The sequence below is a fragment of the Vulpes vulpes genome, chromosome 10 (genome assembly GCF_048418805.1).
Source record: "Vulpes vulpes isolate BD-2025 chromosome 10, VulVul3, whole genome shotgun sequence".
Classification (NCBI taxonomy): Eukaryota; Metazoa; Chordata; class Mammalia; order Carnivora; family Canidae; genus Vulpes; species Vulpes vulpes.
In genome coordinates, this window is record NC_132789.1 from 14,415,531 (window position 1) to 14,442,919 (window position 27,389).

Consider the following 27,389-nt stretch of genomic DNA (forward strand, 5'->3'; position numbering starts at 1 on the left):
GAAAAATAAGGTCAGTGTGACTGAATGGTTTTGAGTAAAAGAGAAAATAGGAGATGAGACCATTGAGGTAGGCAGGTAGATGGAGAGTTCAAGCAGGGAAATCACATGACTCAATTCAGGATTTTAGGGGATTAATCTGGTTCCAAGTGGAGAAGACAGTGGAGGGGAACCAGTATGAAAGCAAGGAAACCAGATAGGAGGCTGTTGAAGTCTTCCAGGCAAGACTAGAGGACCGGCTGTGAGAAGATTTGACATACATTTCAAAGACAGAATTAACATGACCTGGGGACATGCAGCTCCTGAGGAGAGGGAATAGGGTTGGAATCAGAATGACTCCCAGATCTGCAGCTAAACAACCAGAAAGATGGTGCCACCCTTTATTAAGAAGAAAGAAATCTAGTGAAAGATCAATTCTGGGTCCTAGAAGATGAATCAATTCTATTTTAGGCATGTAGGGCCTAGATAAGGCAGGAGTAAATCCAGGAAAGTATGGGGTTTTTGCTTTTGGTTTTTTTTTTTTTTTTTTTTGGTAGCCGAGAGAAGAGAAAATTTCCAAAAGGAAAAAGTGGTTAGTTGTTTATGCTACTAGGAGGTGATGTAAGAGAAACAGATGTGGGGCACTTGGGTAGCTCAGTTGGTTAAGCATCTGCCTTTGGCTCAGGTCATGATCCCAGGGTCCTGGGATTGAGCCCTGAGTCAGGCTCCTTGCTCAGTGGGGCATCTGCTTCTCCCTCTTCCTCTCCCTCCACTCCTGCTCTCTCTTTCCCTCCTCTCTCTCAAATAAATAAATAAATATTTTTTAAAAACATGTGTCTAACATATAGTAGGTTGTCAATGAGTGTCTGTTAGAGGCATCGATGGAGGATGAGCACATAGATGGATAGATGCATACATAAATCGGTATGTGGGTACATGCATTTGTGCACAAATGGATGGGGGTGCACGGATGGACAGATGAATAGATGGATGGGTGCATGAATGTGTACATAGATGAATGGACAGGTGCATAGATGGTTGGGTACGTGGATGGATATGTGTATAAATAAATGGATGGATGTATAGATGCATGGGTGTGTATGGATGCATGGATGAATGGGTACATGGATAGGGCATGGACATAATAGCCTCAGACACAGAGAATTCTAGTTAGTTCCTCAAGCAGGAACCCCTTCTCCCTTTCATGCACCATTCCCTCAGTCTAGAGAATTCTTTATGTCACTTGCTCTCACCTTCACATTCTTCAAAGCTCAGTTCAAGTGTTACTTCCTCATAGAAATCTTCTGACTACTTTAGCTAACATGGCTCTCTCACTACTTTCTTCAAAATGTTAAACAGGTCTTCAGATCATCTCATCTCTATGTTTAATGGTCTGTCTCCCTCATTAGACAGTTTGGTCCACAAGGGCAGGGGCCTTGTTCACAATTTCTACATCTCCAGGACTCAGCAAACCACCTGGTGCATAAAAGGGACTCTGTGCCCATAAAATAGATGAGTGTGGGCAAATGGATGAACAGGTGAATGCATAGGTGGGTAAAAAGACAAATGAGTGGGTGGATGGAATATGGGTGGAGAGTAAATAGATGGCTGGATGGGTGGATGAATGGACGGATGGAGAGATGTGTGGATGGATGGATGAACATTTGGATGGATAGGTGATAGATGGATGAATGGATATATGGATGTACGGATGGATGGATGTATGGATGGATGGATATATGGATATATGGATGTATGGATGGATGGATGGATGGATGAATAGACATATGGATGTACAGATGGATGGATGGAGCAAAGGAGAGGACAGAAGAAAGGAGGGTGGGAGAGAGATGGAGGAAGAATGGATGAATGAGTAAATGAATGAATGCACCCTATTCCTTCCAACCTAGGCTCAGGACACCTGCCCCCTTAACCTAGTCTTGCTCTACCTGTGCTCAGCCACCTGCTGACAAAGCCCACAGTGCTCACAGAGAAGATAGATAACCCTTCTAGGTGCTAAAGGACTTAAATTCTCTCTCTGCAAAGGCTAGGGCAATTCTGCTCTGTAGCCTTGGCCAGAGCTGCGACAACATCCTACCCCTGGGGAGTTGACATTAGCTCGCTCCTGTTTTACTGTCATAGATAAGCAAGGCAGGGTCAGGTTCCCAGGCACTGGGAAGGAAGAAAAAGGGAGGTTTTAAGAGACAAGGAGGGGAAAAAACCACTCTAATGAGCAAACAAACAACAACAATAAAAGCATTTTTAAAATACACTGCTTCTTAGGGAGGGGGTCAAGCACCCCACTCACAAAAATATTCAGAAGATGACAAGCGAGAGACACATAAAATCTAAAGGGTGCCCTCCATGAATCACTGCCTGACATTAGCAGAAGCAGGTATTAGCATTTGGCAAGATCTTTTTAAAAATACATACACACACACATACACACACACACACAGAACTGATTAAAGTACTAGGGCTCACATTTTCTTATGGAAAGTAGCTCTCTCTTTTACAGATCTATTCTGAGGAGCCCTGAACTCTACTTCTGACTTCTAAAAGCTGTTACAAAGGCTAGAGGAGGAAGAAAGAGAATCAAGTCTGTATTTTTGAAAGACAGCAAGGAGAAGGTGTACCTCTTCCCAGAAGTCTGAACACCGGACCTGGGTGACCTCAGAAATGCTCAACTGAATGCAGCCAGCCCCGTCAGCAGCTCCTGGGCTCTCCCCTCCATGCCCACCTGCAAGCTGGATCCCTGCTTGGTGGCCACATCCTCCCTCTGAAATAAGCTCAACCACACAGGGATGGAGCAGTAATTAGCATCCCGGGCACTGGAGTCTGTTAACCAACTTTAATACTTAGTTTCTTAGTTACGTACCCCTGGAAGTGGCTTAACTATAAGCCTCAGTTTTCTCATCTGTTAAATGGGGATAACAATAATACCACATAAAGTCACTGTGAGCAATAAGTTAGACAATCCGTGTAAAGTACCATAGTTGGTCAATGTTGGCTGTTATTATCATAACACTAACAAGCACTTTGTATATATGTCAGTGCCTTTATAACTCCTTAAATCCTCATAACAACCCTATGAGGTACTAGCAGTACTCTCCTCATTTGATAGAAGAAAAAATAGAGACGCAGAGAGGTTAAGGTACTTGCACAAGGCCACACAGGTGGTAGGTAGCAGAGCTCTCCAACCTCAGCCAATTGATTTCAGGGTCTATGCTCTTCACTCCTGCATTATGCTAGGTATGATCCTTCCACAGCCCAGTTCCATTAATCCCTTCCCAAGCCAGTATCTTATATGATCTTTCCAACCTCCTAGTAAGATAAAATGCAGCAGGGTTCATACTGTTCCCATTTTATAGACTCTAACATTGAGGAGTAGAGCAGCTCAGGACTCTCAGGTTCACTCTAGGGGCTATCATCAAAGTCTATGAGGGTAGGCCTGTGTTCACCCTAATGTTCCCAGTTCCCACCAGCACAGTGCCTGACACAGAGAAAGTCCTCAACCAACAGTTTTCTTAAACAGCATTTACCAAAGCCTGCTTCATAAGACTCTTGTCTCAACATATGTGCAAGGGAACAAGGAAGCCAGAGCCAAGTCCAAATGGAATCACGATGTTATAAGTAAAATCATAGGCATAGCATCATACTAACTAACCAAGAAGCCTATAGGAAAGAAATCTGTTTGATTTGTTTTTTAGAACTCCTAATATCATTTAGAAAATGCTTCCCTGAGCAGTTATTTAATACCTAAACCATATTATTGAGTGCTTACTAATACAAAGTACTTGCTTTATATATTGTAATTCATTGAATTCTTAAAAGAACCCCAAGAAGTATTATAATTGTCTCCATTTCACAGATGAGGAAGCACAGATCTCCAAACCTCATTATCAAAGCGAATGTATAAACTGTGCACCCACCCTTAGAGCCAAGCTGTCCTGAGTTACAAGAACAGCTAGCATTCAAAGTCAACCAATCCCAATCTTGCCAACTCTCAGACCTCTCAGCCCTGACCTCAGGCCTAGGGCATCCAGTATCCAGACTACATGGCTGTTCCTCTGGGACTTGCCCAGACATTCTGTGGAACACAGCAGACTGCAGGTGTGTCCCCAGAAGCCCCCTGTCCTTCTCTCCTGGCCGGTCTCCCACTGCCATCTGCACTATGTTATGAAAAGAGAAACTGGGGATGCCTAGGTGGTTCAGCAGTTGAGTGTCTGCCTTCAGCTCAGGGCATGGTCCCAGTCAGGGGATAGAGTTCCACATCAGGCTCACTGCAAGGAGCCTGCTTCTCCCTCTGCCTGTGTCTCTGCCTCTCTCTGTGTGTCTCTCATGAATAAATAAATAAAATCTCAAAAGAAAAAAGAAAAGAGAAACCGTGCCTTGGATTATTCTAGTGCTTACATTTCTATTGGCTTCAGAAGGCAAGGAGTAAAACCAAAAAAAAAAAAAAAAAAGTCATTCTGAAGAGTCTGGGAGACCTCTGAGACATTTGGGATAGGTATAAAAGTAGAAAGCCAACATGAATCCAGATCAGTCAGCTCCAAAGCCACCTGCAGATGAAGTGACATTGGGGTGCCATCCAGTCTAACAAATCTCATCAACTACACACTGCCCCAAAACTGTGGCTTGGAGCTAATCACCATGGAATTAACAAACAGAAGTCATCATTCCTGTTCATAGAATGCTCCTCACGTGGCCCTTCACCTATGTCGCCAACCTCATTTCTTTCCCTCATCCCCCAAGCCCTCTTCCAGGTTGACTTCCACTTCCTGAGCTGGTCTTGCTTTATCACAACTACACACCTCACCACAGGCCATTCTCATACCTGGGAGCTCATGGCCCCCAAGCCTTTAGGTAACCTCATTTTTATAGCCATCTCAAATGTCTCCTCCTCTATGAATGCTTCCCCAGCTTTCTCCTGCACTCAACCTCCTAAATACTACCTGCCTCCTCCTCTGTGTCACCACTGCAATACGGTCTTCTGTGCCCTACTGCTTTGCAATAATTTCTCAAAGACAAGAAATACTCCTTGTATGTAAACATGGAGCTTGGCAGAAAGAAAGTGTTTCCTAAATACTTGATGAATGAATAAGTGAAAGAGCCTACTTGTTTACAAGCATAGGCAGCAGAAAAAATAATAGCAGACCACAGCCAAGGGCTAGAACAGAGACTGGCAAACATTCTCTGTAAAGGACAAGACAGTAATCATTTCAACTTTTGAGCAATATGGCCTCTGTTGCAACTCAACTCTGCTATTATAGAGCAAAAGCAGCCACAGACGGTACATAAATGAGTCGGTATAGCTGTGTCCTAATAAAAGTTTATTGTAAAAAACAGGCAGCTGACCAGACTTGGCCTGTAGAACACAGTCTGTCAACTCCTGGGTTAGATTACTCATTTAACAAGTTAGATTATTTAATACGTCTCAAAATGGCATAAAGGAGATAGACTCATCCTTAGCAAGTCATTTTCTCTTTCAAAGATATCTGGCCAGGCTAGAACAGGGAAAGGCAGGAAGGATAGAAGGAGGGAGGGAGGGAGGGAGGGAGGGAGGGAGGGAGGGAGGGAGGGAAGGAGGGAGGGAAGGAGAGAGGGAAGGAAGACTTGCCAGCTCCTAAGAAAGCCTGAATCATTTCTGGATGATTAAAAAGATTTTCTCAGAACTCCCTTAGACCTCAAGCTTCAAATCCTTCAGGCAGACATGAAAATAAAATCTAAGTAAGCTACGAGCTAATGACAGATTCCTCTGAAGAGACAGAGGTGACTTCACAGACTTCAGATAACAGAGGATGTGGGGGCCGAGTGGGTTTTATTACCATTTTCTTCTGTTATTACTAATACTGTCATTTCCATTGATAAATTCTGCCCTGACCAATGTCTTAGGAAGGAAAGAAAACAGAAGAGAAAATTAGCTCAAGGGAAAAACCAAACTCGAAGGAAATTTAATTAAATAAATAGATTTCTTGACGGTGAAAGAAAAGAGATGTGACATGTCCCCAAATCCAACTTCCTCCCATGCCTGCCCCCGTCTCTAGGGGAACTGGCAGTGCATGAAAAATCCAAATACTTGTCCCAGAGCAAGAAACTCCCTGATATTATTGTCAATATGCCCTGGCCACATTAAATCACGTCCGCCCAGACAGAACTGGTTTTGTTTTGTTCTTTCTTTCCCTTCCCAACAAATGTAATCGGAAAGAAAAATCGGGTTATTTCTTAGCTCCTTCCCCTTCATTCTACTTTTTGGTTGACAATCTCTCTCCACCAGCACTTAGCCATTCCTTTCCTTAGATGGTAAGTGTCCAGCATCACACTACCAGAACCCTCCCACCTGGTGCACCTCGCTGGAGGCAGGTGAGGGACCCCTCTCTCTGAGGCGCTGAGATCAGGGCATGTGGCTTCAGCCTTTGTATTTCTTTATTCATCTACAGATTGGAGCTGTGAACACCAGGCACTTAATTCACACAAAAGACAGAATGTAAAAATAAAGTGGCATTGAAAGAGAAGTCAAATCATCCTTGCGGGACTCCCAGAAGCATGAAGTGAGATCAGATGGGTGAAGAAACCAAACAGTAACAATAACGATAGCTCCCTAATAATAAGAGCAAGGACCAGATATCAGGCAGCCACAGTAACTCTGTGCCAGGCAGTGCACTTTGCATTTTTTATCTAATTTCGTCCTCGCAACAAGCCAAGAAGTAGGAACAGGTTGCTACCAAATTTCCATGCTTGGAATGGTGTCACAGAGAGATGAAGGAACTCGCCCAGGGCCACAAAACTGGGCTCTCTCACACACAAGGCCAGGAACACAGTAGGTGTTTAATAAATGCTGGTTAAAGCTGAGTATACAAGTGAACTACACACTAAAATATCCTTGTCTCTTGACTGCCACAACCTCTCTAGATGGCTAACTTGGCTCTCTTTCCAAGGGCGTGCTGTTAAGGCCACTCGAGTGTGTTTCTACAAAGTCTGTATCGTGTCCACATGTACATGTTTTGGGGGAGGCAATCAGAGGTCCAAGGAATTTATTTCAACACAGAAACTCTGCCCTTCTTTGCTAAAGGCCCCAGACGAAGCGGAGGCTTCAGAGCCAGCCATCATGGCTCCTAATTCTCACCACTTGACAGCTTGCAAAAGCACGTTTGGGACCTCACCTTGTTCAGTCCACACCAAGATCCTGGCAGGAAAGGAAAACAAGAATTTCAATTCTTTTAAAGGGAAAAGCCAAAGCTCAGGTGATGTGACTTCCTCTGGTGACCTAGGAAGTGGGTACAAGGGATTCAAGGCAGATTTCAGGTCCAAATCTGGGGCTCTCTGCCCTGGGCTGCTTTTCTGTCCTGGGAAACTGTGCCCACAGCCCAGGTCTGCGAGGAGGCTCGTGGGTCAGAGACAGAACGGCTGCTGGCTGCAGAATCCAAGACATTCTATGGCCCCGAGAAGCTATCGAACCCGCAGGATAAGTACAAAATGCAGAGCAGGTGGTGAGTGGTATTCACACAACCTCTGTCCCTGCTGACCTTGAACTTCTGGCCCTGTGACCCGTGTCCCCTGCCTGGTTTGCTGGGCCTTCTCCTGCTGCTCCCTGCTCACACGGCCCTTGCTCCACAGACTCACACAGATGTTGGCCTCATCCCCATCGAGCAGATGGGAACACCAAGGTCCGAAGGAACAAACGGACTTCCCAAGGTTACAAGCGGGTAAGCTGCAGGAGCCCAGAGTCTGAGACCAGGACCACGTGACCTAAATGCTGAGCCGGTGCTTAGGGGGATGATGCCTGTTTTGTGGGACAGTCTGACACTTTTTTCCTTCTTCTCTCCCACCTGGTGGTGCCCACCCTAAGCTCTCAGCCGTTCCCTGGGCTCACCCCAGCTTGCCGACACCGAGGAAGCAAAGCCCTCAGACCTCAAAGCCCACTGAGAAGGGAAAATATCATGCTCAGGCAGACCTGGGCAGCCTCCTTCACTACATGGACCCCCAGGCCTTCCCTTGACCTGACACCTCACCTAAAGAAACAGTCCCAGCAGCCACTCTTACTTGCCCCTTGGAAAGCTCCGTTTGAACTGTGCCACTGGAAATAATATAGCCAAAGTAGCATCTTTAAACAACTAGCAAGTAGTTGTTTATTGAGCACATACTGTATGCCACGTGCTGAGCCATGAGCTCTCACATGCACCACCTCATGGCATCCTCCACCCTGCCTTTTAAGGAAGATACAGGCACCATTATTGTTTCAATTAGAGATCCAACAAGGTCAGGCCCGCAGCTGCCTGAAATCACAGAGCAGGATACTCCTTCAGACTCCAGGCCTGTCCCAGCCTCCTCCTGACCTCACCTTGCCTCTCCCTCCTCCTCACCCACTTCTCCCTCCAGGCCCACCTGCTGAGCTGCTCTGGTCCAGTCTACTCAAAGGGCATCAAACTACCCTCCAGTATTACCTGGACCAGGGCCAGCAAGTCACTACCATCCCATGGTTCATGTTCCTCAAAGTCGGGTCTAAATGGTAAAGCCCACAGGCTTTCTTTCAGCAGATCTGAGTTCACTGTAGTGACTTCTGTAGAGCACCTGGGTTCTCAGTAAGTGCCACCTCCTTCCTTTCTCTCCTTCAGAGCTTCGGGGTGTGGCATAAAGCAGTGGTCACACACCAAAACCCCAAGTGTGAGCCTGCCTTCATGCCTTGTCAAAGCTGTGCATCCTTAGCCAAATTCATCCACCTCTCTGAAGACCATCTCCTCCCTTTTTACAAGAATGGGGCAGCCCTAATCCTACAAAGTTGTGATAAGGCTAAAGGAGGCCATCCATGGAAAATCCCTGCATGCAACACATCTAGCACATCATACACATGGACCAATGCCTCGTATATAGCAGGAATAACAAACCTTCATACAGAAAGAGACCCACAAAAGATGGGAGCCAAGAGGGAGTAACTCCTCCTTTCCACATGCAGTGGCACCAGGAATATCTGGAAAAATCCACTGGACACCAGCACCCCCTTCATACAGAAACCTCCAATCTCCTCCTCTCCAAGATGTTTGGCCCTACACTGATGTCATCATGCCCCTTTGCCAAAATCTCAGCGTCTCATCAGAGAAGTGGCATAAGCCAGGAACCTGAATAAAGCCCATGGTCAAAGCTTTCAAGGAATTCCATTTAAACTCCTCTTTTACCTTCTGGAGTTTGGTATGAGGATCAAAGAAAAGTGGATATAGTTAGGTAAGATTCAGGCATTTTTCCTACATACTACCTCCTTCTTTAAAAAAAAAAAAAAAGAAGGAAGGAAGGAAGGAAGGAAGGAAGGAAGGAAGGAAGAAAGAAAGAAAGAAAGAAAGAAAGAAAGAAAGAAAGAAAGAAAGAAAGAAAAGAGCCACCTGGGTGGCTCAGTTGGCTAAGTATCTGCCTTCAGCTTGGATCAAGATCTCAGGGTCCTGGGATCGAGCCCCGTAATTTGGCTCCTTGCTCAGTGCGGAGCCTGTTTGTTTCTCCCTTTCCTTCTGCCTACTGCTCCCTGCCACTTGTGCTCTCTCTTGCATTCTCGCTCACACTATATCTCAAGTAAAAAAATAAATAAAATCTTTTAAAAAAAGAGAGAGAGAGATAGGCATAGTTTCCCCCCAGAATGTGTATGTTACGGACGTTAGTACTGAAAGTCTACAGACAGCTTTTAACACAAAATGGTCCAAAAAGATACTACAAAAAAAAAAAAAAAAAAAAAAAAAAAGCCCAGAAAGATATTGCAGAGGAAAAGAAAAAGAATTTTGAACTATGATAATTTGAAAGAAAGCACTTCCACCCTGAGCAGATTTGAGATATGGCATTTGGCGGGCAATAAAACAAAATAACCAACCCAAGAAGAAGCCCAAACACAGACTGTCACCCTTGGAACCACACGTAGCAGGTCTTCCCTCTAGAAAGTGCCCCCAGACTCGCTTGGCTGCATTCTCGCCTTCCCATGGGCTCATTCAGCCCCCTTGCTTCCGTGTCTACGACAAATAATGTGGCAAAGGTAATCATACTACTACTGTGTATTGAATGCTTCCTACGGCATTTGAGCTGGCACTAATGAGAAGGAGCCAGCCCATGGCCTCTGTTGCAGGCAGAAGAAACAGGAACAAAGGTGGGGAGTAGTTTCCTATGTTCAAAGCATCCAAAGAAGGTGCCACTGAGCTGATATGGGGCCCGATGCAATAATAATTAATAATAACAGCAACTGGGAGCCAAGGTGAGAGCCAAAGAGCTGTCTATGAGGATGGGGACATGGTTCCTGCTGTCAGTTCACTGGCCTGATGTGAACGTCAAATTTCAGACATGGAATTGCTGGGGATTTATTGACTATCTTTCCTGTCCCCGGGTATTTTACAGACCAGGACACCAGGCTCAGCCAGGCCATGTGGCTCGTCCAGACTCCCATAGCCAGAGAAGTCAGGGGAGGGCTAATCCAAGCATCTGGCCTCCCACCCTGAGCAATGTCCACTACTGTCCCCTTTCACGGAATCCTTCCTCAAGGAAAAGGATGATTGGAAGCTGTTTGCCTGTAAGCCTGAAGTTGCAACAAGGTCCCTGGGAAGAGAGGGGGAGATTGTGAATGCGAGGGTGTGTATGCTTGCATGTGGTGTGTTTATGTGTGAGGGAGAGAGGGAGCCACATCAAAGCTCCTAGCTTTCATCTGGTTCCTGTAAATGTGACTAAGGACCCCTGGGAAAATCTTGCTCTGGGCTTGATAAGCCAAAGTCCAACTCCCAACTCAATTATGGTTTTCTGTGCTTTTACAGAGCCTCAGTTCACAAAAATCTCCTGGCTTTCGTCTGGCCTCAGAATACTTAAGTTGTCATCATCCGAGCCAGAGCATCGTCAAGACAGTAGCTCTCAACCGGGAACCTTCGACAATGTCTAGAGGCATTTTTGATTTTACAGCTGAAGAGTTGGGGCAATGGGGGAGGGAGGGAGAATATGCTACAAACATCTGGTGGGTAGAGGCCAGGGATGCTGCCAAACACCCTGTAATGCACAGGACAGCCCCCACCACGAAGAATCATCCATCCCCAAACGTCAATGGTGCCCAGGTTTGAAACCCCAGGCCAGCCCTTTACATGCTATGATCCCCAAGATCCCCTACTGGGGACCCAAGATCTGGTGGGGTCTGATGGCATTAACAGGCAACCATTACGTTTTTAAGCACGGCTCCCCTACCGCACAGCCTCGAGACAGAGCTCAGCGAGAAAGGACCACATGTAAACCCACAGACCCCCTGCCTAAAAGCCCCTTAGTCTAGAAGCTTGTTCACTTTGGAGGGATAAATATAGTTCCGTGGTTCTATAAAAGATTATGGGAGGTTTTCCAAACTCCCAAATATGTTAAAGGAAGACTGTGATTGGTCGCTACCTTTTTTTCCTGCTCCAAAATACTAAAATAGTTGCAAAGCCCCCAGTCCTGCATGGGGCACCAGCTCTGTCAAATTCAGGGGCTCCACCAAAGTCCCTGAGGCAAAACCCTCAGGTGGCCCCACTCATCACACAGCAGGTGGCACCAGCTCTGGCACCTGTGGCCATTCAGCTCCAGAGGAACTGGCCTTCCCAGCCTTCCCAGCCTTCCCAGCCTTCTCGGCCTTCCCAGCCTTCCCAAAGGAGGCTGGAGGCAGAACAGGAGACCAGGGAGAGAAATCTTTGACTCGGCCCATTCATTTGGGTGGTTCAATTTCCAATTCATTTCAGCCAAAAGAACAAAAGTAAGGTTCTGTTCCAACAGGGGGAAGCAGCCCCAGACAGAGGCAAAGCGTACAGCATCTCACTTACTCGCAACAACACCAAATGATTAGGTATTTCTTAGGCCTGTTTCAAAGACAGGCTCTGGTGGGAGACGGGGCTGGACCAGGTTCTCTACAGCCTGGGGTATCCTGTGCCAATTATGGCTCTGCCTTTTCTGTATGTGCCCCCAATGCTGGGCATGTGCAAAGGGGAAGATGCTGGTTTTAAGTCTGACAGCTTTTCCCTGAGTCTATCAACAGCCTCTAGGAGGGCTCCTACCACAGGAGGCACCCCAAGTCTGCCCCCCAAGCTCTTCTGAGATGTCTCCTGAGGAAATGAGACCCCTGTCCCTTTGAGCTCCCTTTGCATTTTCACTATTATTTGGAACCTGCTTTTCAGGGTTGCTCATCTTCTTGTCTCCATTGGCCTTGCAGCATGGCAGGGAGACCAACGAGAGAGAGCGACAATGACAAGAGCCCTGCAGGGAGGTTAGTGACAGCAAGACCCCTTCTGAGCCAACCCGAGGCAAGCAGGAACCTCGAGCCTGCTCTGATGTCTGTCTGTGCAGCTGGAAAAGGAGACCAAAGGTCCCCCAAACCCACCTGCTTTCAGCCTGCCCAGAACGCTCTGTGGATGACACCCAGTGTGTAAGCCAAGCCCACACTTGTTTCCCCGCCATGGTTGGGCCCTGCCTTCCTCCTTTCTGGGACTCCATTGTTCCTTATTTGAAAGTTTAAGAGGATGAGACTGAGGTGTCTTGCCGTTGGCACATTGACATAAATCTTTCGCAGTGGCACCTGAGCAAATCCTTTGTCAGGGAGCACCTCCTGGTGGCCGTCAGGAATCATCACAAAGTGGCCCTGGTGGGATGATGTGTCCAGAGTGATAAATGCAGGGAGGAAAAAAAAGTATCCCCAAGTATCTCAGTGTTTGCAGCTGACCAGCTCTTTGAGCTAACTTCTTCAAGCAAGGAGCCTAGAGTTGAAAGCTGAGCTATAGCCTTGCCTCTGGTTCCTCCGCCCTCCACGACCATGAAGGCAGAAGGTCTTGAGAAGGGAGAGCACCAGCCTCAGCCACCAAGGGCACCCTGGTATCCGATTACAAAGCCTGTCCTCCTCATTTCTCTTCCACAAAGTACCAGACAGAGAAGGGAAAAAACAAAAGCGCTAAAGAAAGAAAGTGATCAGATGATAGAACTAAACTGAGCTCCGTGCCCAAGGACGGGGCTGACGTGGGAGGCTGGAGGTGGCAACAGGTCTTCTGGGTGGCTGGGGGAAGGGAGGCCATTTCAGGTTTCTTTTCCAAGTGAGGGCTGAAGTCAAGAAGGCGATGTGGAGCATGAGACACAGCATGCCCAGAATCCCAATGGGATAGTGGGGCACTTTGCAGGGCATTAGTTGGACAGCACTCTAGAGATCATATGGTCCCCAACCCCAGAGAATCCACAGTCTGGAGGGGACAGATCAGAAAAGTCAGCACATAGGACACTGTCTGAGAAAAGGACATCCTTTGGGTGAGACTGGCACGGGTTTGAATGCAGGCAGGCTCTATCGTGTCCTAGCTGTGTGACCCTGGGCAAGTTACTTAGCCTCTCTGGGCATGCCCATCCTTCATGCCCTTTATTCCCTCCCCAAGGCACAGAATATTGTAAGGCATCAATAAATGACAGCTCCACGTAAATGCTGTCCTGCTGTGTGAAGAGTAGCTCACCCTCATCCATAGAGTTCTCCACAGGTAATGCCCTCCCCTCCCCCAGGACACCTTTCCTTACTTACTCCCCTCCTCCCTCTTTACATCGGACTGAGGTCTCTTCTGGTTTCGACCATGGATGCATTTGTTTGCGCTGACATTCATCTCCTGCCTGGTCTTTTATAGCAAGGGTTACCGAACTGTTTCTGCAAAAAAAGAGTGTTTTAGGTTTTCTGAGCCATTTTGCTCTGTCTCTGTCATATCGCTCAGCTCTGCTGTTGTGGTGTGAAAACGGCCACAGACAGCATGTGAACAAATGGGCATGGTGGTGTTCCAATAAAGCTTTACTTACAAAAGCAGACGGAGGGCAGAACTTGCCTGTGGGCTGCTTGCCCATCTCTGTTTTAGAGAGAATTCTCTCTCGTTATCTGCTCCTCATCTCTACCCCATGAGCCCATCACTGACATATAGCCTGAAACTGTCTTCCACTCATTTCTCTCTCCCGGGGCAAATCTAAAAATGCTTCAACCTTCTGCTCCAAGGGCGCAATTTCCATGATTCAATTATGACAGTTCATTTGTCTGTTAATTCATTCAATGATACTTTTTGCCACTGTGATGAGTACTTTATAGAAAACAAAAGAGGGCAGCCCGGGTGGCCCAGCGGTTTAGCACTGACTTCAGCCCAGGGCGTGATCCTGGAGACACGGGATCGAGTTCAGCGTTGGGCTCCCTGCGTGGGGCCTGCTTCTCCCTCTGCCTGTGTCTCTCTCTCTCGATCTCTCTCTCTTTCTCTCTCTCTGTCTCTCATGAATAAATAAAATATTTTAAAAAAAAGAAAGAAAGAAAGAAAGAAACCCTGTGTTCGTTGAGTGTGTGGGCAGCAAAGCTGACTGGGGCCCTCCTGTCCCAAGTTTAATGGCCACATGACCTTGGATCACTCGGTTCACCTCTCTGTACCTTTGTTCTATCATCTGAGAACCAAAGAATATGAATCCCTATCTCCTGGGGAAGTTCTTTTTTTTAAGATTTATTTGTTTATTTATTTGAGAGAGAGACTGAGAAAGAGAAAGCTTGCACGTGCAAGCAAGGAGAGGGCAGAGGGAGAGGGAGAGAATCCCAGGCAGACTCCCTGCTAAGCATGGAGCCCTACACCAAGCTCCACCCCATGACCCTGAGATCACAACCCCAAGATCACCACTCAAGCCATAACCAAGAGTTGGACACCCAACTGACTGAGCCACCCAGGTGTCTCTCTCCTGGGGAAGTTCTGAAGTGTAACTGAAGTTTTTCTTAAAATCAGCTTAGGATAATACCTGATACATAATATGCTTTCAATAACTTATTGTTACTAACTGATAGCACCTGCTACCTTAGGAATTTATAATCTTGTAGGGGAGATTTATATATCCAAACAACAACTATAAGATAACTGCCAAGATGAGAGCAGCGGCAATCAAGGCAGGCTTCCTGGCAGTGGGGGCATGTATGTCTTGAGGCATTGTCAAGAGTTGCTAAGCCATGGGAAGGTTTACTCCAAAACATGCAGTCAGGAGGCTTTCTCTTTTGAACAGATGCAAAGAGGGGATTTAATAAATATATGAAATCATCCAGGTCTGCAGGGTCTGAGCATCCAGGCCCACCAGGTACCAGCAGCTGGGAGGAACACAGGACAAGGGGAACAGAACAAGGTAAACAACGTGGAGTTTTTTTTCCTTCAAATTTTTCTCTTTGAAGTTACACAATTACTTGTTTCTTTCCCAGAAAGACAGAAAATGCAGACAAGCAAAAGAGAAAGAATAATCACCCCTGATCCAAGACAACTATGCTAAATATCCAACTGTATCTCCTTCTAGAATTGTTTGCTATGTATTCATTTAGAAAACAAAAATAACCCTCAAACTTGGTCAGAACAGTGCCTTTCCAGGGCCCCTGGATAGCTCAACAGGTTAAATATCTGACTACTAGTTTTGGCTCAGGATCTCAGTGTCCCAGGATCAGCCCTGTCAGGCTCTGGGCTCAGTAGGGAGTCTGCTTGTGGATTCTCACTCTCCCTTTGCCCCTCCCCCCCAAAAATAAATAAATAAAATCTTAAAAAAAACAAAAAAAAAAAACAGTGCCTTTTCTTCCTGCTTCCCTGAACACTAGTTTGGGCACTTATCATACAAGACTATCAGTCGATATTCAGGAAAATAATTAACACAAAAGGCCACCTGAGTGCAAAGCATAACCATAAGGAGCTGGAGCGATCTCCTTGTGTCCGGCAATGCTACATCAGAGTGTTGGGACATGGAGGGGGGGGCAAATTTGGTTCCAAATAATACCACCACCTGAAAAGACTTCTCTCCACTCCCCCCACCCTCCCTGCTTCCTCTGGCACATTTACTGAACTTTTCAAATAGAATCACGTACCCAAGGATCAGAGACCCACTCTCTTCCAGAACCATTGCTAAGAACAGGGCAGAAATACTCACTGAGGGAGACTAAGCCTTGCTGGAGGAAGGGGGAGAAGCCTCCCAGGGCTCCGAGGAGGCTCCAGGGACTGCTGACCTTCCCAGCCACACCCACCTCAGGGCAGGGTCCCAGCTCCGCAGCTCTGGGATTCAACCTGGAGGGGCAAGGCGGCCCCCGCCAACAGCCCCAAACACCCCACTGTAGAAAGGGCTCTGTGCTGAGCAGCAGGAACAGGTGCTGCCGTTCCAATTCCAGCTCCATGGCAAGTCAGAGCAGCCTTCTGCTGGCCTCTGTTTTCTCATCTGTGAAATGGGTGCTCATCCTGGTCTGCCCACCACTCATACATCTGTGAGGATGAAATAAGACCATCTGCAGGCAGGGGCTTCTCAAAACTGAATGTGTTCTGTGCATATGCAATGTTGTTGTTATTCAGTATTTACATATATGCTCTAAATAATGTCTTTTTCTCTCATTTCTGGTTTAAGCTGCCACACCCCTATAAGCTCCCCAGAGGGGTGCACACTCCAGCTGGGCAAATGGAAATACATGGACCCTCCCCCCACACACACACTCCAGGGCTAAGGAGAAAGCCATCCCCACCGTCTGTCTTATGGGAGGACGCTTGGCTTGACAGGAGTCAGACCAACCTAAGTTCCAACCCTGGCTCTACACACTGCTGTGTGACCCTAGTGAAAGTGTCTACCTCTCTGGGCCTCCGTTTTCTTACCAGTAAATAAAAAAACTAAGTGTATAAACCTCATGAGGTTGTCGAAAGGATTCAATGAGCTAGTGCTGCCTGTCGATGATCTAGCACATTGCTTCTCTCAGTAAGAACTCCACTGATTTCTGCTTTTACTAGTATCATGGGCCACCATCATTCACTTAACCACTCAGTGACTACCTTTTACTCAACCCTTCAAAGCCAGGCTCTGGAACAGTTCTGGCACAGCCATTCTCCAAGTGGTGTCCCCAAACCCCCAGCCACAGCAGAACCTGGGAACTGCTTATAAATGCAGGTGCCTAGGTGCTTCTCTAGAACAGCCACAACAGAAAATCCGGGAGCCCTACTGGGGATGCTGATGCACACACAGGTCTGGGAACCACTGTGCTAGTGAGGAGTAGAGAAACAAACAGACACATAAACAGAATCATTTCAGATGTCATAGGAACAGTGAAGAAAACATGATAGAGTAAGGGGATTGTGAATGTCTGGGACAGACGTGGGACTCGCTGGGGAGGTGGCATCTGAGCTGACACCAAAATGACAAGGAACCAGCCATGGGAAGATTGGGGCCACAACACTCCAGGCAGAAAGGATGACCTGTGCAAAGGCCCTGAGGTGGGCTGTTCAAAGAAAAGCAATGAGGTCAGGGTAGCTGGTGTGATAAGCTAATGAAGCCATCTGGAGATGGACCACCTGGGAGCCTGGAGGAAGGGGCTTGGGTCTGACTCTAAGATGGAACGGTCAGTTTCAGTCTGATTCAGCTCGGCTGGTTAGTAAACATAGAACCCACGAGCCTCAAACAATTCGGCCCCTGCAGATTCCACGGTCCAAGCTCAGTCTCAGTTTGGAGCCTAATTCTTCTCACTCTGTTACATCCAGAATGCAAGGAATACAGGGAGGGGGGAACCTTGGCTTGGATCAGACATGAAAGCCAGAAACCAGATTCTCTTTGTTCTCACTGGGAGGCTCCTACAAAAGCCAGGGCTGACCGCATGAAGTGGCGGGGGTCTAAAGAGACAGGCCAAAGGTGGCAAGCAAGAAAGTAAAAGTAGCAGCTATATTGGGAAGGGCAGATGAAGCCCTGGACGAGGTTTCTCAGCAGGGGTTCTCCTTCCCTGGCTATAAGACAAAGGCCAGGGACAGGGCAGGGCAGAGGGTAGAGGGATCAACTTAAAATAATGAAGATAACCAGAGCCGACCATGTATTAGGCATATAATTGGCCAGACATCAGACTGTTTATTTGTATTAATTCATTTATTTTGTGGCAACGGTGCCACAAGGAAAATACTACCAGCATCCCCACTTTACAGATGAGGAAAGAAAGATAGAGATAAATAAGCAGGGGGAGCTGAGGCCAAGCCCAAGGGAAGTAGAACTAAGGGATGAAGAAGGAGGAAGAGAGATTGGCCAATGGATTGGAACTTGCCTAAAACCAGCTCCATTCACCCTTGCCTGATGACTTGAATGAAATCAAACCAAGACAATTCCCTTCTTAAAACCCCTCCAATAGGGCAGCCCGGGTGGCTCAGTGGTTTAGTGCCGCCTTCAGCTCAGGGCGTGATCCTGAAGACCCGGGATCGAGTCCCACGTCAGCTCCACGTCAGGCTCCCTGCATGGAGCCTGCTTCTCCCTCTGCCTGTGTCTCTGCCTCTCACTTTCTGTCTCTCTCATTAATAAATAAATAAAATCTTAAAAAAAAAAAAAACCACACCCTCCAACAGCCTCCTATTCTGCTTCAAAGAAACCCAATTCTTGCTGTGGCTCTGAGGCTCCTGAGGAGCTGGTACCTGACTCTCTTCCCCTCCCTGTACCTTCCATGCTGCTGCTCGCCTCTCTTCCTGCTCCCTGCACTTCCCCGGTGTATTGTCAACTTGGCTATGCTGCCATCCACGTTTCCAGAATTCCTTCTCTGTTGGGTCCCAGATTAGAGCTGGCCAAAGTCATATAAAATGTGAGAAGTGTAGGAAGCAGGAGACACAGTGGGGTCCACCTGGAGTGTTGTGGCCCAGGACAATAAGAGACAGATGTAGAGGTGCCGATCTAGTTTATCCTTCGTCGGGTCCTGCTCCATGGCCACCTCTTCATCCTGACAGTGGGTCCTGGTGACCAACAGTGACCTCAAATCTGACACCAGACACTTTCCTGCAAACTCCCAGAGGGAACAGCTCCAAAGAACCATAACCTTCCATAGGTGTCTACACTGGTCCCTCTTCCTGGTCTCCCTGCAACAGATGGACATGCTGGCTTCCAGAGGTCTCCAAAAACCCAGACTGGCTTACCCACATCAGGACAGGTTAGAGACCTTGCTCTGAATCTCCAGTCTCCCCTTATGAACTAATTCTATAAGAAACCCAAGTTACATGGAAAGGCAATATTTGGGTGCCCCAGCACACAGCCCGAACTAAACTCACACCCAACAATCTAGTGGCTGCTTGATTGGACAGTGTGGGCCTAGAATATAAGGTCCCTGAGCGCAGGAAGCTGGTGGGCTTTACCCACCACTATGTCCCTTAGCCCCCAACAGTGACTGAGCCAGGAAGTTGGATTGGTATTTATTGAATGAATGCATGAGCCACTTGTGCGTAAGGCTGCATTAAGTTTCTATCACTCACCACTGAGAGACCCAAAGTGGCACTACTTGTGTGCAAGGTGTTCCTGAGGATCTACAGCCCAGGGCTGGAGAGGGTTTGACGATGGAGAGAGGACATGGGCTCTGGAACACACCAGACACTGTGGGCTTTGGGAGGGGCCACTCTCCCTCAGCCTCCCCAGTCAGCCCAAAGTTAGAAGCAACTGGAACAATAGGGCAATCAATCCTGCTCTCACTCTTTGTTCCAGTCTAAGGAAGGCTGTAGTGAAGGCAAGGTTCTAGTGGGCTTCATTCAACGCCCAAACCGGGAAGGAGCAAGAGAACGTCTGAGGCTGTCCTATTTCAGGGCATTTTGTGTCCTGTTTTTCTCCTGGCTCCCAGTCCTCCCCCTGGACATGCAGGAGGAGGAGCTGGAGGGGGCCCCCACAGCACAAGCTCCAGAGAGGCTGCTGGGGCATGGGGGTATCTCCTGGCCAACTGTACCCCAGCCTCCTCTCTCTCTCCCTGTGATAAGGGATGGAAGCAGAAAAAATGTTGGTCTTTAGCCCAGAAGGCTGGCCTACAGCCTGCAGAGTTCCGATAAGGATCCATATGTGCTGATTGCTACATTCTTCAAGGACCTCTTGACTGCCTGTATTTCTCACCAATAATTAATGTCAAGCTCAATGATAAGCACTAGAAAAATCTTGGGAAAGTAGTTTTAGGAGTAGAAATCCGAAGACACTTATCTACTCCCTACATGTCCCTTCCCCCTTGAGCACAAAGCATACAACCACCAGCTTCATACAACAAAAGTTCAGCTTTTTCTGCCCATTTTTTCTGCCCCTGTCCCCAAGCTACTTAAATAAACTTACTAAGTTGCACCCTACAAAATCTCAAGAATTCTTTCTTGACCTTTGCATTCCACAGCCCTCCGACACCCTGGAAGTCCTCGAGCCTCCTCCTGCTGCACTTACCAGCAACGCACTCTAAGCCACTCCCCTCCTCTGAAACCAGAGTGTTTGTCTGAAAAGTGGACAATGATCTGTACATCTTCTGCTCAAAACCCCATTATGCAAGCTCTGTGCCAGGGTCCACTGCGAAAGCCGGCCCAGACTTCCAGTCACACAGGTCTGTCTGTGCTTGGAATGTAACATGCTGTCTCCAGCCACAAGGCACTTCTGCATGCTACCCACCCCCCCACCCTCCACCCCACCCCCCACCCAAGTCATTAGGAGAATTCCTCCTCACGCTTTGGTTCTCAGCTCTCCACCCTGAAGCCCTAAAAGAGTCCCCAAGCCTGGAATCTAGCGCAGTGCCTGATACATACTGAGTGCTTGATAAATCAGTACGGAAGAAGGAAAGGAAGGAAGAAGAAAATCAAGGTCTTCCATGATGTGGGACCTGGGTCTTTCCTTGGGAAAGCAAAGATGCAAATGGTTGCCCATTATTAGTCTGAAAACAGTCAAAAGACCAAGAGTACAGACAAAGATGAAGCAGAAGAGAAAGAAAAGCACAGCATCTGAATTCTGATCTCTGAGCCTTGTCCCCTCCAAGTTCTTCTCTGATAAGCAGCTGTGACCCAGAGAGGAGAGTTCAAGGAGAGAGGCTGTGGTCTTCAGGCCTGAGGCCCAGTCTGGGGCTGAAGGGGAGAGGGAGCAAATGGCAGGAATACACTCTTCCAGCAATAAATCAATTTAACCCTAGGACCTTGGCTCTGTACTGACCATGATGGAGAAAATGGGGCCATGTGCCATGAAAAAATTGTTCGGGCTTTTCTGTTTGATGCTTTTGGCCAGAGGAAACGTGGGCCACCTCTAGAGAACAATCAAGTCAAACAGAGTGGGGGAAATAGGTTCTAAAGAAGCAGCAATGTTGAGGGAGACAGTGGCTCAGGGGGAAGGGAAATCAGAGAAACACAGAATTAGAAGCATAATTAGAAAACTGAAGGCCAGGGGCCCTTTAGAGAAAAAAAAAAGGGAGGAGTATGGCAGAAAGGTAGAGGGAAGAGAGTTGGAGGCAGAGAAAGGCTAGTGGACCCTGGTGATGGTAATAGTGGTGGTGATGGTGGTGATGACAATGTTGGTGATGGTGATGATAATGGTGGTGGTGATAGTGTGGTTGGTGGTATGGTGATGGTGTAGATAGCGATGGTGGTGATGTTGGTGGTGATGATGATGGTGGTGATGGTGATGCTGATAGTAGTGATGGTGGTGATGATGATGGTGTGGATAGTGGTGGTAGTGATGTTGGTGGCACTAATGGTGGTGGTGATGGGCTGGTGGTGATGACGGTGGTGATGGTGATGATGATGGTGGTGATGACGGTGTGGTTGGTTGTGTGGTGATGGTGTGGATAGTGGTGGTGGTGATGTTGGTGGCACTGATGGTAGTGGTGATGGTGTGGCTGGTGATGATGATGGTGATGACACAATGGTGGTGATGGGTGGTGATGGTAGTAGAACTTCAGCAGAGATGGTGGTAATGGATGTGGGACAGGGGCAGGGATGGTGCTAATGAGGACAATGACAGTAATGGTAACAAGAGGACTCATCATGTACCTAATCTGAGCCAGGCCCCATGCTTTGCCTGTGCCATCTTATGTAATCCTTCCAACAACCACTGGGTGGAAATGATCATCATCTTCATCCCACTACTTAAGAAACTAAGCTCAGAATCTGGAGAGGCCATACTGAAAATCACATAGTTGATAGGTTGCAGACTCAGAATTTGGCAGAGGCTGGGTTTGTCCAGATTCCACACTGTTAGCAGACAGTGAAAGCCTGGGAAAGGAGAGCAGAGAGGAAAACTGAATAGGAGGAAGGCCTGCCCTGACCACACTATTTAATAGGACAACCTGGCCACCATTCCCAGAAGGCTCTGCCAACCCCCCTGAGACTGCTCCACTTTTCTTCTTCTGTCCCCCACTGCACTTATTCTAACACACTTTGCAATGCATTTGCTTATTATGATCATAACGTGTCATCTGTCTCCCCCTGCTAGAACGTAAACCCCCGAGGACTGACATCCAAGCCTGCATTTTCAGAGATCAGAACAGTCCCTGACACGGTGCAGGCATTCCACAAACTTTGTTGAATGACTGAATGTTTTTTTGGTTTCAGGCCACATCTGATATGATAAGAAAAGGTTAAGATATCATGGGTTTGGGGTCCCCCGAGCCTGTTGAAAGGACAATTGAGGCTTCTTCAGTTCAGGCTGAGGCTGATCTAACAAGCTCTGAAAAGTCAAAAATGGTTAATTTTTTTTTTCCCTAACTCAGGGGCTCCTTGGACACTGGAAAACAAAAATTTACCCAACCCAAGGAGAAATCTAAGATTAGAGTCACACGTCTGAAATAAAGTTGCCTGATCCCCTAAGAGAGAGACAGAGAGGCAGAGAGTATCCTCAGCCAGGCATAAAGCTTACTTGTCTCTATCTGCTTCCATGAGTTTCTCAATACAACTTGCATTCCTTCAGTCATTTAACAAACATGCATCGAGTCACCATTTACAAGCCAGAATTTAAAATATCTGACTTCACTGCCGTAGAAGACTCCAGCCCTCCAGCCGAGAGCTGGGGTTACCAGGGTGCATAAATATGGCATGATGCTTAAGAACAAGAGTCTCGTGGGAAAGACACTAGTTTGTTCCTTAGTTTGGGATAACATTTTTAGTTAAAGCGAAGGGCAGGAAATGATGGAATCATCCAGCTCCCAAGATAGTTAGAAGCTTCTAGGAACCAATGATCATTTTTGAGGGAAGATTTAAAAGGATGGGTCCAGGATGGCTCACTGCTTCCCCCTGGTGGAGATCAGTGGCAAGCACATCCAACAGCATCCTGGGTCTTCCCTTAACAACCCCAGCCAGGAGCTAGGTTTGTCCTGCACCTGCCCAGCGGGAGGTCACATTTAGATGAGGGAGCCAGGAAACTAACAACCACTGCAAGACATGGTCAGTTGGTGACAGAAGCATTCATTCATTCGCTCAACAAAGTGCAGAGGCTTTGAGGCAGGAGTTGGATGTGAGGATAAGCAGGGGTTCCCTGGAAAAACAAAGAGAAAGAGAATTCTAGGCAGTGGCACTGGGAGCAAGAAATCCATGTGAAATCCATGCCTGGTCTAGAAAACTCTAAGTAACTAGTAGATTTAGCCAATAGTCAAGGCTTGAGGGGGAAATGTGAACGGTGGGGCTCCAAATAGAAGCCAAACCCTGAGCTTTCTTTACAACCCATGGAAAGGCCATATACTTTAAGCCATTGGTGATTTGCATGGGCTACATGTGGAGAAAGGTGCATTAATTCAAAAATATTTACTAAGTTCATAGAGTCAAATATTGTATCACATACTGATCTCTGGCTGGGAATAAAATGGTGAGCCAAAAGAGGTATGATCCCTGCCCTTCTGCAGCTTACAGTTTGGTAGGGAGATAGGCATCCTTTTTTTTTTTTTTTAAATCACACCCCCCTCCCCCCCAAAAAAAGGTCAGAATTTAAATTAAAATGTGACAAACAACCACGCGGCATACAGGAAGATCAGACATGAAGTATGACACCACGGAAATTCGGAGCTGGGTGTGTAGACAAGACAGAGCTAAGGGTCCCCAGAAAAGTAAAGATGAGATACAGCTTTCTTAACATCACAGAAGTCATGTTAGGACCCCAGCCGTTTTGTGATCGATGCCAGACCAGCACTATTTGCACAAGCACATTTCTCGCAGAACTTCTTGGGGTGCATAAAAATTGCAGGAAAACAAATAGATCTTGGTAGTTAATGATTTTAAGGGAACAAAAGAAAGTGAAAAACAAACAGCCACTCCCAAGCCAGGACAGTCTGACCACAGCAGAGACAATAAATCAGTGGTAAAGCTCCCAGTGCTTTTTCAAAAGTAAAGACTGACCTAATGCCCACTCTTGTGTCATTTCTGCAGGATTTAAACCCTGTTGAGCACACAAATACTGGACTACCTGGAGCCAGAGCGCTGATGATGCTGAACCTGGCTGGCCTGTGACTTCAGTCAACTAGGACCTGGACTCTGCCACCTGAGGATGACTTTTGCCCCAATTCTAGCCTGAACCATCCTTTGTCGTGCTCCTCCCTGAATACGTATGAGCCTGCAGCTTAAACCCTTCCCCGATTTTGTTGTTGGGAGAGGCCTTGCTTGGAGAGTTATCTCCCTGCCTCCTTCCTTATAACAAGTAATAAGAAGGTCTTCACTTCCAACACCTACTTGGGTTGTGTTCAGTGGAATGCACCCCACATGGCACTGAGTTGCGCTGCTCCCCATGCTGACCTCAACACTAAGTGCCATAGGATTTGGGCAAACGTGCAGCACTTGGCCACTGCTGTCAAGGTCCCAGCGGCCATAAGGTTGGTATCAGAAGCAGGACATTGTAGACGGCATCTGAGCTGGCTGGGAAGACTTTGTAGAGGCAAAAGGATGTGACAGGGAGCAGAATTTGCTACCCCAAGATATGTCCCTTTAGCATAAAAGCTATTTGAGGCTGATTATTTTGAAGAAACAGTAGACACGGGTGAAGCTCTGAAACATGAGAAGTTGCACTTTTGCAAAAGACATTGACATTTATACAGGAAACCTCCATTTATAAAGGTGTCTCCAACTCAGTATCAGAAGGGTGACTCTAGAAACTTCTTCCTCTCAATGGAGAAGGCAGAGACTTTTGCACACCCACCTTCCCTTTGTTATTTGTGCTTTTCCTGGTCACCTCCCACAACTGTCCCCACCCCCCAACTGCCTCCTCTCCTTTGTCTTTAACTAGAGATGCAATTGAAGGTGGTGTCTTGGGTCACTCTAAGGAGTTCCTCAGTTTCCCCAAGGCTCTTCCACACATACAGGAAGTAACCATGTTATTAAACTTTACAACTTCTTTTTCTTCTGTTAATCTGTCTTTTATTACAGGGGCCATTTCAGCCAAGGACCCAGAAGAGTAGAGAGAAAATTTTTTCTCCCCACCAGGACCAAAAAGATCGCTGTCTTTCAAACCATGGCTCACAATCCGTAAGTGAGGTGTGACATGAAAGTGGTGGGTCATGAACAGCATTTGGTAAGTAATACAGAATAAAATAGGAAAGGATGCAAAATACCATGCATAGTAAGAATGTGTTTGATGGCCATTCTTTATTTTTTTTCTCTCTCTCTCTCTCTTTTTTTTTTTTTTTTTATTTATGATAGTCACAGAGAGAGAGAGAGAGAGAGAGGCAGAGAGAGAAGCAGGCTCCATGCACCGGGAGCCCGATGTGGGATTCGATCCCGGGTCTCCAGGATCGCGCCCTGGGCCAAAGGCAGGTGCCAAACCGCTGCGCCACCCAGGGATCCCCTGATGGCCATTCTTTATTTCACGAGACTCGTTTCAGGTATGTATGTGTACGGGTATGTGTGTGTGTGTGTATCTGTACAGAGTTGCAGTGTAAATCCGATTCATTTCTAGGCATCTTGATCAAAACTGGAAAACACAAGATTAGAGGCCCTCTCATGGTCTTGTCCAGCCCAGGATGTCACCACAGATGGGTGAAACACCTATCTCAGGCAGAGCTGGAGGCCAGCTCCATTTATAAGGACTTCACTGAACTCAGTAGCAGAATTCTGATGGAAGTTGTGAACTCAGAAAAGCAATTAAGAACCTAACATCAATGCTCACCCTCATGTATTGTAGGGGGCAGGATCTGGGGAGAGACATAAATTGATACAAACTTTCTGGAAGGTTACATGGCCACGTAGACTATCTGGAGACATTTTTGTTTGTCATGACCGGGACTGAGAGGGTGCTACTGGCATCTTGTAACTGAGGCCAGGGTTGTTGCCATATATTCTTCAATGACAGGACAGCCCCCGATTCAGGGTCCCTTTTGATGATAACTTTGATAAGGATACGCTAGAAAGAAAGACTACCAAAGGGCATGCATGGGGAATCTGGGCCAATGACCTGTTCCAAATATGTTCTCTTGCATTCCCTGCTGTATCCCAGCCTGCTGGCACACAGTAGTCAGTAAATACTTGTTGAATGTCCCATGCTGAAGCCTGTAAAGGCTTGTGCAGAAAACCAGCGGCCTGATGGGTCCAGACTGAGGTTCTGCAGCGACACCTTGTGGTGGAAACTGAAACAACTACGTGGATGAACTAATAACCCTTTGGCTGGTGTTACCCAGAACCAAATGCCCTACACCTGAGCTCTCCCTTAAGGAAGCGCTTCCAAGAGCTGCCCTCACCACCTCTGGCTTCCGAATCCAGGCCTCTCTTTTCTCTGCTCATGAGTGGTATTTAAAGCTGACTCTGTCTCATCCTGGCCTGCAGCTCAGGCACAGAAATCTAGAGGAACTGAGGCTGATGTTTTGGGGACGAGTCTCCATCCCCAAGGCCTGCTCACCTGACATATGGACGTTCCGGAGACAGGACAGGGAGGCATTGAGACGGGCACACTCCTCCCGGTTGGCTCCGTATTTCTCCACGGTCTCACACACCTGCTCATCTGTCATCTCCAAGAGGTCCTCCAGACTCAGCTGGCCGGGGGTAATTTCCTAGAAGAGGGAAGGAAGAAAGACGGTAAACACACCTCAGGTGCCCAGAGGGAAGGGTAGTGGGCTGAGCCTCCACACTGCCCTCTAGCAGCCTACGTGCAACACCCGACCCTGTGTGAACTGCAGCTGAGGTCTCTGACTCTAGGGTCAGACAGACCTGGATTTGAATCTCTGCTTTGCCGCTCATTACCTTGGGCAAGTCACGTTCTCTGAGCCTCATTTTATTCACCTGTACAATGGGAGTCTTAATGGCACCTACTTTGTAAGGTAGCACCTATTGTGAGCACACAGTCAGTGCTCCATAGATGGTGGTGGTTAATTATCTGCCCTCCTCTGTACACTCTGAACTTCTCATGGGCAGATTCCACTTTCATTATCTTTGGATGGCTCTCTGGGCCTCCTGCTTGGCTTGGCTTGGCCCCAATACAGGGCCCAAGAGCAGGGCCCAAGTCTCTTGATGGCTGTCCTCCCAAGCTACACATTCAAGGGTCTAGATTGGGGCCTTAGGAATCCTAAGAGGCAGTAGCCTGAGCATAGAACAGAACCCTGTCTGTAGTTCAGTGCTGGAAATGGAACTGGATTTGTGTCTGAGCCCACAGGGCACAATTTTGCATTCTAAGACAAAGTGCTAAGGCTGGGGTATAGCATAGGGTGGGGACAGGGATACCTCTGGAGAGGGTAGGATTCCCAGATATAAATG

At 47.3% G+C, this 27,389-nt stretch overlaps 1 protein-coding gene across 2 annotated transcripts in view; it reads right to left on the reverse strand.

Moving 5' to 3' along the window:
* Positions 1 to 27,389, reverse strand: part of KSR2 (kinase suppressor of ras 2) — a 408,105-nt gene that overhangs the window by 286,824 nt on the left and 93,892 nt on the right. For both annotated transcript variants that reach the window (XM_072722940.1, XM_072722941.1), the window contains exon 3: positions 26,539 to 26,689. In XM_072722940.1, the coding sequence (XP_072579041.1) occupies positions 26,539 to 26,689 (151 nt within the window). The remainder of the gene's footprint in view (positions 1 to 26,538; positions 26,690 to 27,389) is intronic.